This window comes from Trachinotus anak, unplaced genomic scaffold, assembly GCF_046630095.1.
Source record: "Trachinotus anak isolate AG129_WGS33_773 ecotype Australia unplaced genomic scaffold, CSIRO_AGI_Tana_v1 ptg000013l, whole genome shotgun sequence".
Classification (NCBI taxonomy): domain Eukaryota; kingdom Metazoa; phylum Chordata; class Actinopteri; order Carangiformes; family Carangidae; genus Trachinotus; species Trachinotus anak.
In genome coordinates, this window is record NW_027273864.1 from 29,284,051 (window position 1) to 29,295,359 (window position 11,309).

The window sequence follows — 11,309 nt, forward strand, 5'->3', positions numbered from 1 at the left end:
GTGTTTCTCCAGTGTAATCAAATTTTCCATCTCAGCTCATGTGTAAACTATGGAAACCCATTTCTGCCAGCAAAAAAAACTATAAGGATTTAAGGATAATATGAGAATGTAAATACACTCGTGATAAGTCCAAATAGTAGTAAGTCATTATTTTGACTGACTGTGTCATAATTTGGACTTTTTATAAATTATATTATTTCATAATATTGAGATACTATGAGATACTATGAGATTGAGATATACAGACTTCAATGTGTACTTTAAGGGGATTTTACAAAAAATGGCCAAATATGTGCAGCAGTTTTAGTTGGAGAGTTTTAATTAAATAAAATTCAATTCAATTTTATTTGTATAGCGCCAAATCATAATATACATTATCTCAAGGCACTTTGCAGGGTAAGGTCAAGACCTTACTTTGTTAAAGAGAAAAACCCAACAGTTCCCATAAAGAGCAGCACTTGGTGACAGGGGGGAGGAAAAACTCCCTTTAACAGGAAGAAACCTCCAACAGTAGTACATGATATGGGTCAAGCTCCAAAAACATTGGACTACATTACCCATAATAACAGTCGTTCATTGGACTCTCCCAGCTCGATTAAACAACAACTCTATCTGTAACACAGGCTGTCTGTTCTGTCACAGTCTAGAACTGAACATGACATGACCTTCATGTGTAAGATTAGTGTAATGGCCCTTTAATATTCCAAGTAGCAACCTCTTTAACCACACCTGCTAATAACTCTAGTTAGATATTTTTTATAATATATAATATATATTTTTTTTTTTATAATAGCGCTGCGGCTGCACACATTTCAGCTCTGATATCAACTCTCAGCTGCTGATCAATGGTTTAGATACATGATGTGATGAGTAATTACACTGGAGCGTCTCCACCTATGACTCAGGTTCAGTCTGTCCTGTCTGATCTGAGCGTTATACGTGTCCATCCAAACAGCTTTTCAGCAGCAGCACTAAAAACATGGCCATGTTTTTTCTTCACTCTAAGAAATTTACATTATGTCTGGAAAAACTGGATGTAAGTGTTGGTTGGTTGAGCAAAGATTTTCATCCTCTGTAAACAATAAACACCTCTGAGATACCTTTAAGGTAGATCTGAAACAAATAGTTAATTAATCAAACTCAAATTATTCTGCAATTATTTTGATAATCTATTAATATATTACTTAATTTTTTAATCAGAAATATCATTTGCTGTTTTCAGCTTCTACAGTGTGAGGATGTGCTGCTTTTCTCTGTTTTATACATAAGAATAAAATATCTTCGACACCTGAAAACATCACCTTAAACTGGGGAAACTGAGTAACTGACATTTTATAGATCTGGATAATGATGATAATCCTTAGTTGTACTTTGAAGATGAATACTGCTGCCAGAAAACAGGTCGAAAAGGTTTTTCTTTCTTCCTAGAATTCCTCGCTAACAAAAGGAGTAAGAGGTAACTAAAAATAAAAAACATTAAATGGCAGCAAAATAAGATGTTAACAGTTTTTCTTCAATCTGATCTGTTTCTATAATATTACACTGGTTTAAACTGGCACAGCTTCATTTTACTAATTACTAATCATCAACCAGCTAGTCAGTAAACTGGTGTTTGATTCAGTCCTTCGTCCGCTAAAATGGCAGCTAACAGTCTGTCCTTCATCAACCAGCAAGTTAACAAACTAGTCCTTCATCAATGAGCTAAGTAGTAAACAGTTAGTTAATTGGTCCTTTGTATTGCTGGTGCTTTATTGGTCAGGAAAATGCATCAGCTAACACTAACCCTTTACTTAATAGCCAGTTGGTAAACTTTGTCTTCGTTAGCCAACTGTGCTCCCTGAAGATTATCATCAGTATGTGTTTAAACATGTTCTACATAATTTAAAGGAAGAAACTTTTCCTATGTAATTTAAAAGAGGAAACTTATTCTATATGATTTAACAACTTCATTGCTAAATAACTAGAATTTCTAGTGAATAAATAATGAAGTTGGTGAATAAATATAGTATATATAAGTATATTATAAGTATATAATAAGTAATATGAGTATATTAAAAGCTTTTATCCAATTGTGTTTTCTTTATTTTTTGGGGTTTATGTTGATGACTATAAAGCTCTTCCTTAATCTGACTTCTGAGCCTCAGGGGGAAAAAGCATTTTATTATTCTAATGTTTAAATGTAAACTAGTCTATCCTGACTGAACTGTTTAATGAAGTCACACTGGATCTTTTGGATCAAACAGGAAGTGACCAAAATGTTTCCTAAACCAACTCACCCTCCATACTGATGAAACACACTCGCGCGCACACACACACACACACACACACACACACACACACATGCACACACACACTCACTCCCTCCTCAGATATCTGTTTCTCCTCTGCTGTCGCTCCGACACACACACAGAGGGAGGTAGATAACTCTGTGATTCCACTGCTGAATTTTTAACGCTGTTGTGGAACTTTTTTTTTCCAGGCGGGTTACTGTGGCACCAGGGTACTGTTACACTGACAGAGACAGAGAGACAGGTTTCAGCTCAGTCCTGTTGTTTACTGAGGCTGGACAGAGGCAGACTGTTCATGGGGTGCACGGTAAGTTTATCTATCTATCTATCTATCTATCTATCTATCTATCTATCTATCTATCTATCTATCTATCTATCTATCTATCTATCAATCATTGCGTGTTATACTATTTTTATGTCTTTTAACTTTTTTTAGCATTTTCTTACAAAAAAAATCATGTTTGAAACTAATGTTTTTTCACATTAATTGTCCTTTTCTGTGAAATGTCCTAAAAGAAAATCACATTATATCAGCACGTGTGATTTTAAAGGTATGAAGATGAAGATGAGAACTGTATTTCAGATTTTTCACTTGACGTTTCACATGAAATAATTGATCATATAAGCAGATGTACACATTTGACATAGAAAGCGTCATCCTGATAAGTAAAACATAATTTTCTTGTGTTTTTTTTTTTTTTTTTAATAAGGGGCTTCGATTTAACAGAAAGCAGTTGATGTAGGGAGCTACCAAGCAGAATTTAGGAGACATTTAAGATGAGGGACCTGTGACCTGTGAGATCAGGAATGCCTGGTGCTTGAAGTTCTGTTGTGTATGAATAAGCAGAAAATTAAAATATAATTACTGATGATGAACATCAACTTTTGCAGGATATGAAGGTGTCACTGTTCACCAAAAATAAGTTACTGTAATTAGTTTTTAATTACTACCACCAAAGGAGCTTTGACCTGGTCTGACTTGCCTTCATCATCACTGACTATCGTACTTGGCACCTTTTAATACTTGAATTATTTATTGTAGGTGGTTTGTTGTGTCTGTGCTCTCTTATGTATACTAGAGGTCTTCATTACGTTCCATTCAGAGTTACCAGGTTCGAAAATTGTATTTTTATAATGGGGTTTTAACTTTTAAGAGTTTTTTTTTTAGTTCTTTTTTGAGGAAACATCACACTGACTTCATGTAGTTTTTTTGGTTGCTGTTTAAAGAGAAATGCCAGTTTGACACAAAACAAACAAAAGTGCATAGATTGCTTGAGACAGCACATAATCCTGCAAAGCAGCTGCAGACATCAGAATTTAATAAAGGTGTAAATCACAACTCATTTTTCTGATTTTCTCTGGTCCTTTGACTCACAGAACACAGTATGTAGTTTGTTTTCTTTTTTAATAAGCTAAATGGTCTCAACACTACTCACTGTTCACATCACTGATGTGTTTTTGTAAGTAAACACATCACTTTTCATCGACATTGACATCGTCTATTGCTGCATGAAGCTGTTACATTCGCTGTCTGTAAGGTTAATAGCAGCCATCTGCCCACCACAGATTTATGACCTTTATTCTTTTAGTACTTTTAAACATTTTTTTTTTTTACCAAAGAGTAATGTACTGTGTGTCACAGATGAGCAGACATCTGCATTTTCAGTCACCAGTAAGTGGAGCTCAAATGCTAACAGCCGCTGATTCAGTCAGTTAAATTGGTGATTCAGTACAGTCGGTTCACTTTGAATATTCTGTGTGAAAGATTTGTTTCATACATGAACTCACCTCTAAAATGTAAACAATCATATTGTTTTCTGTCAGGCTTGAGATCTTTTTCTCAGGTCACAGATCAGAGAGCAGAGTAACAGAACTCAGAGAATTCAGATGAAATGAGAGATGAAAGTGAACTTTTCCTCAGTTCTTCTCCACAGTAAAATTGTTTCCACCATATCTTCCTCCTTCCATCAGTGCCAGACACAGATCTGGACACAAGTTGTGGAGGTAGAACCAGGCAGAAACATAGCTGCTCTCTCCACTGGAAACAATTTAATTTATTCTTTTTTTAATTTAATCTTTATTTAACAAAGAACTCTCTTGAGATATATTATCTATTTTATAAGAAAGACTTGGCCAAAATGACAGGGTAGTTACACAAACTCGCAAAATTCACACAGAGTAACAGTAATGGCCTTGCTGTGCGTAGTGTTGTACCTCTGCTTTTTACATTACATTTACTCAAATGCTTTTTATCCAAAGTGACTTTTACAAGTGTATTTACAATCTACTGGATAAGTGCAAGGAGATCAAGCAGAGAAGTGCACTGAAGTGCACAGTGCTAGTTACACATGTTTGGGTAATAAGGATTGTGTTAGGAGAGGAGGTGCTCTCAGAAGGGATAGGTCTTCAAGAGATTTTTGACAATAGAGACTGATGACCCAAGAGACACAGGCCAAGAACCACACAGAGACTGTGGGGTTGTCTGGCAGGAATAATAGGTATAGTGGGGTGTCATCTGCATAGCAGTGATATGAGAAGTTTTCGTGTAAAATTCCTGTGAGTTCAAGTGTTTCACTGCCCTCTCTGGTTGAAATTTTCCAGTCTGTAGCACCTGCAACCACACCTAAAGGTGCTGTCACAGTGTGCTGACACACTCAGGAGTACACTTCTACATCACTATAGCAAGATAAGAAGCTAAACCACTGGTTAGGTGACCTCTCTAGAATCTTAAAGTGACTATAATCAGTACTTTTATGACAAAATTCAAATGACAACATGAAAACAGTGTGGAAATGTGAAAGTGGTGGCTCGTAAAGATGAACCTACAGAGAGTTATCACCTGAATCTGCAGCTCGATCTTCTCAGCTTAATGGGGCTTTATAATGAGTTTCATAATTATTTAACTCTCCAACTACATCTTTAATGTTTTATTTCACTGTCACTGCTCTTATAACGTCAATTCAGCTGCAGCAGGCAGATGTTTTTAGAGAAAAAGCTGTAAAACCCCACTGCACACCACCTGCTCATCACCTAACAGTTAGAGAGTAGCTGGTGAACATAGAGAAGCATTTACAGCTATTTCTTAAAGGAGTTGGTAGAGACCAAAAACAGAGCTAAAAGAGAGTAAAAATTGGAATTATATTCATCAGGTGGCCAGAAAAACAACTCCAAATGAACGCAAATGTATTTCCATATCCAAGTTAACCACATAAACTTAAAAAATCATGACACATGTTACGTTCGCAGTTTGTTTCTGCTGCCCCCAAGTGGCCAAAAAATCTGTTACTGAAGGCTTAAACATTTTAAAGACCATAGTGGACCAGACTTTATTCTGAAACCTGACTCGACCTGTCCTCTCCTTCAGGTCCGTCCTGTCCTGATGCCATTACCGTAGCAACATGACCCTCAACACCCAGAGAGAAAAGGAGCCCCTGCAGCGGCGAGGCAGCACGCCGATTCCTCCCGCCCACTTTTACCAGCACCCGTCCTGGACTCGGGACCCCCGGCTCCCCAGCAGCACCCAGCAAGACCTGGAGCAGCCCTGTCCCCAGCGCAGACACCCTCCTCTTGGACAATCAGCCTCCTACCACCCTGGAGACAAGTCCCTCCACTACCGCGCCCACTGGAGTTCAGACTCAGATGATGACTCGCAGAGTGACTCGGACTGTGTTTACAGAGTTGTGTTGCTAGGCGACCATGGTGTTGGAAAGACCAGCCTAGCAGGAATCTTTGCCGGGATCACGGAGAAAGATGAACAACCTGGAGGTGGGACTTAACTCTTTGTTGTCTGATTGTTAAACTAATGAATCTGTTGGTCCTTAATGTTCTCACTTAGACTTTTTCTCATAGAGCGCCGCAGGAATGAGTCCTAAACCTCAGAAATTAGTTTGCTTTTTTGCACTTACAGTTCCCTTGTCCCGAAGTCAATGGGGTTTTTTTGGGGGGTTTTTGGTCGGACACATTAAATAAGGTCTGTCTTTAGCACAAGCTCTAGACATTTTCATGTTTTGTTGTAGGACATAAAATACATAAATAAACACCCCAGCCCTGATTTTTTAAAGTTTTTTTCAGGATTAAAAAAGGCAGTTGATAACAAATAGCTAAATTAGAGTGCAAAGGTTGTTGGGGAAGTTAAACATCATCACGCCGAACACGGAAACTAATCTTCTTAACAATCCAACTATTACTAACTTTATAAAATAAAAGGCTTTTGTAGAAGAGATAATGCTTAACCAAATGACAAGTTGGAAGCTTAGTGGTGGTGAGCAACCATTCGACAATGGTGTTTAGTCCAACATTATCTTTTTATTTCTGGCGATTGTATTTAGGCTTCAAGAATCAAAAAAAAAAAAGGTTTTCACTTGTGAAGATAATCTTTTTGAACAAAAAGTGTAAGAATCTTAAACTTTTGTTTGTCTTACGTTCTGCAATAATTTAAAAGCCAATGGAAAAATCCCATTGATGCTAACTTCTGGGTCGGCCAACAAAAATATCACTACACCATATCAATCAGGGGGAAACATCTTGCCTGTCTCTGTCCAAAGGTAAGAAAAAAAATCTGCAAAAAACGACACATTTCATTAGGTGTTATGTGTCAGACTATTTCTAAACAAACAAGATAGATCATGGTAATTAGTACAGACAGCAGAGTGCTATTGATCTTCTAATCTAACTTGTGGCAAGAAAACAAAGAAGAACATTTCCCAAAATTCCCAGATTTTTTCCTTTAAGAATCTAAATCATGAATGTATTAAAAAGCACTATAGTGATTTTTCACATTAAGACCAATTTATTAGTCATGGTTAGTTCTTCTCAGCCTGTGACTTCTGCTGTTTCTTAGTTCAGCAAGTTTGGAGAACCTTTCTCCCATGTTGTCTACAATGTTTTATTATTGTGCTGTAACTTTTATGCTCGAACTCAGTCCTCAGAAGTTCAGTGCTCAGTTTCTGTCTCTGACTTTGTTCTCACATCACAACCTTGACTGACCTGACACGATTGATCCGCTCCTGTGTCACGTGTTGATTGGCCTGAGGCCATGATTGACAGCCTGTATTGATCCAGTGATAGTCTGACATGGTGTGAGAGGGCAGAGCCTGTCTGCTGTTTTCAGGTTGACTGGTCACAGTCTCTTAGTTCTAGATGTTGTTATTGTTCATGTTGTATGATCAGTCCTGATGATGTTGTTTGCTTTAGGTTATTAACTGTGTCGCTTGTTGTTTGATTGTTTACCAGGTGGTTGTTTGTCTCTGTTTGACAACAGACAGACAAAGTGGCTATGATTTCTTGTTGGTCCTTCATGTTGCGTATTGTTTTTACCCACACTAGGGATGTGAGTTTTGGGATGAAATCTTTGGGGCAGTCCCACACTTTAGTACAAACTGAAATATCTCAACAACTATTGGATAAATTGTCATGAAGTTTGTGAATGTTACAAATATGGTGATCCCAAACTTTTGAAAGCTTTGATGTGTTTATTCTTTAGTACATGACCTGCAAAACCTGACATTCCCATCAGCTTCAGATATACCTTGTGTTTAGTCCTATTTAGAAAATATTAGCATTCTAACTTTTAATGTTTATGTTACAATTACACATCAACATGTTATTGTCATTATGAACATGAAAATTATGCTGACATTAGCATAGATAAAAGCACAGCTGTTTCTTCTTCAGGGCAGACTGAACACTACAGTGACTCGGTATTGGAAAGTGATGTGAAGAGCCAACCGGGCTAGGGCTAGCTAGCTAGCTTGCTAAGTTCAGTAGATAAGAGCAAAACTAAAGTGCTGGAGACAGCTCTCTTGGCGAGTAAAAGAATGAAGTTTGATGCTGAACTAAGCAAACAGATGTTAATGCTAATGCTAATGTTGGCTATGTAGTTATAACAAAACTTACAAATAGCTCCTGTAAGTACATCCTCACAGTACAGTAGAGCCAGCAGATTCTTGGTCATGCTATTCATTGCTTGTATTTATTGTTTGTTACAGAGGACACATACGAGCGGACGCTGACAGTAGATGGAGAGAAAACCACACTCATTGTCATGGACACATGGGAGAACGACAAACTGGTACAGTGTGTGTCTGTGTCTGTGTGTTGATGAAGTACAAAGCGTGAAATTTGTGAATCTGTAATCTTAAGAACATGGGTGTCACATGCTGAGATCACAAAATGCCTTCTGTGTGTCTCTGCCTGTCAGGAGGGGGAGGGCGGCTCCTCTCAGGACGACTGTCTGAAAGTGGGGAGTGCTTATGTCATCGTCTACTCCGTCACCGACCGCTCCACCTTCGACTCCGCCGCTGAGCTCCGCATCACACTGCGACGCGCCCGTCAGGCCGAAAACCTTCCCATCATCCTTGTGGGCAACAAGAGCGACCTGGTACGGTCCAGAGAGGTCGCTGTGGAAGGTGGGGGTCAAAGGTCACAGGGGATACATACAGTGGCTTCAGAAAGTATTCAGACCCCTTCACATTCAGCAAGACTTGAAGTTTCCTGTATTAAGTGTCTGAATACTTTCATAAATGACAGATTTCAGTTCTTGATTTTTAATAAATTAGCAAATATTTAGAAAAATTTTTTTTTTCCTGAGCGTTGATTAAAAAAAAATCAAAAAGTGAAGGGATCTGAATATTTCCTGAAGCTCTTATCCAAATGCAAATAAACAAAATGGCTTCAAACAGGTGAACATGGTCTGATGCCACTCTAACAAATCATGTGTCTTTTTTCCCAGAGGGCAGAGCGTGTGCGGTGGTGTTTGACTGTAAGTTCATAGAGACGTCTGCGTCTCTGCAGCACAATGTGGCCGAGCTGTTTGAGGGCGTGGTCCGACAGATCCGTCTCCGTCGGGATGGCAGTGAGGCCGTTCAGCACCGACGCTCCATCTACAAACGCAAAGAGAGCCTTACCCAGAAGGCTCGGCGATTCTTGGACCGATTGGTGGCGCGCAACAACCAGCGCATGGCGGTCAAAGTGCGGTCCAAGAGCTGCCATGACCTCGCCGTCCTCTGAAGACACGTGTCCACTGAGGTTGTTTTTTGACTTGTTGAAGTTCTCGGTGGTTGTGATGCTGTGGAGGATTTTGCTGGCGGTGAAGATCACGTTCAGCCGCCTGAAAACCCCTCAGACAAAAACAATCAGCAGCGAACAGAGTCGGTGGATTTTAACATTTCCACTGTGATCAGTGTGACCAACGTCTTTCCTGTTTGACCTTTTGGTCTAAACATTTCTGTGACTTTTCATCCAGATGACCTAAATATAAAGATACCAGACGACTGTACAGGATCATCTCTGTAGAGTTACAGAGAGGATGAGTGATCAGTATCAGAGTGTGTGTGTGTGTGTGTGTGTGTGTGTGTGAGAACAGGTAACTTTAATTCCCGGTCATGGAAGATGTCCTGCAGTTCCCACTGTGCTGTTCTCCTGAAGTTTCTACTGTTTTCAGTTCAACGCTGTGCAGAATAAAGTTTAAAGGAGCAGTCATCTCAAAACGATGTTTTTACAGACGTCTAATACAGTTGGCCACCACTGTGATATATATATTGATTTCATTTACATTGATTTCATTATTGTGCTTTTTAGTTTAGTTCAGTTTGTTCTTATTATCTATAACCAACCTTTCACTAACCCCCTCCTCTGAACAGCGATCGTTCAATCATAGCCTAGAAACTGTGACTGGGCTCAGCAGGTGTGTCACTCTCTGAAGGTGTAGTCAGAGAGATACTAGTGGGGAGGGTGGTGTCTTTTTTAGGGTTTCCAAAACCAAAAACACAAGAGCAGAAGTACAACAGATGGATGACAGTGTGTTTGTCGTCTCTAACGGAGACTGCTGATGTTAGCATGTCCAGCTAACTAGCTTACTACCAACAGTAGTTACCTAACATTAGATGCAAAGCCAAAAGTTAGCATATGACAAGCTAACTACATTCATTTGTGGGATAACACCCACTGTGTTGCAGTCAGTCCTGGATGATATCAGACTACTGTCCATTTTTAACACGCTCCTGCAGTGTTGTCATTTTCACTAGTCAGAGTTTTTAACCAATTAATTCCCATTGATGAAATCAGCCGTAGTGGTCCAGTAAAACTGACAACCGTTCACTTCACAATGGGCTGTTTGTCACTGTAATCTGCGTATGTGCCATGTGAGCAAGGAAAGCTTGACGGGCCTGTAACTAGGAGTCGAGGCTTAGTGAACGGTCAATTGTCTTTTTTCTAATTTAATTAATTTTACTTAGTTTTAAAGTATTACCTTTGTTTTAATTTACATTTCTTTGTGTTTTTATTGGATTCATATTGTTTTCATAGTTTGTTGGTTGTATTTATGTGGTTTACTCAGATTTGATTTATCTCTGTGCTCACTTTTTTTATTATTTCATTTAGTTTTTTTTTTAATCATTTGATTTAATCTTAAATTATTAATTTAAACTTCTCATCTGTTTTGTTTGTTTTATTTAGTTGTAGTCTCCTGTCTGCAGGAGCTGCAGGGATCAAACCACTGTGAGTCACTTCACATAAACACTCTCAGACCACCACGCAACCCCAGGCCTCCTGGATGTTTACTGCTGCCATGGTGACCTGCGGACCAACCGTTCACCACAGTCGAAGAAGAGGCACAGCAGCCGTCGTGATGGTTGCACGCTGATACCTCTGTGTGGTTGAGAGAAAACAGGCTGAGTGTTTGGCTGATGGATGGGACAGTGTCTCACAGTGGGACTTTTCTGCCCTGAGTTTAACCCCTCAGGCTGCGCACAGTCCCAGTCTGCTCGGAACCGCACGCAGCCTGACCGGCCACAGGGCTCAATCAATGATGGGAATGTCAATAGTTTTGCAGGTATCAAGTCATAAATAAAAGTAATGGAAAAAATTAAAATGCTGACTTCATAATGGCACTAGATGTTTTTATAATTCATCTGTAGATGGACATGAATGTCAGGCTCAAATTTCATAACAATCCAGCCAATAATTGTTAAGAAATTCATTTAAAACCACAAATGTCAGCCTGCTGGTGGCGCTAGAGGGAAA

General features: G+C 39.0%; 1 protein-coding gene across 1 annotated transcript; it reads left to right on the plus strand.

Annotated features, from left to right (window-relative positions):
• Positions 1-2,253: 2,253 nt before the first annotated feature.
• rem1 (RAS (RAD and GEM)-like GTP-binding 1) lies at positions 2,254-10,716 on the plus strand. Its single transcript, XM_071495155.1, has 5 exons — positions 2,254-2,595; positions 5,653-6,053; positions 8,276-8,358; positions 8,488-8,695; positions 9,019-10,716. Exons 2-5 carry the CDS (start codon positions 5,687-5,689, stop codon positions 9,294-9,296), a joined length of 936 nt encoding a protein of 311 aa, XP_071351256.1. The 5' UTR covers positions 2,254-2,595; positions 5,653-5,686; the 3' UTR covers positions 9,297-10,716.
• Positions 10,717-11,309: the final 593 nt, after the last annotated feature.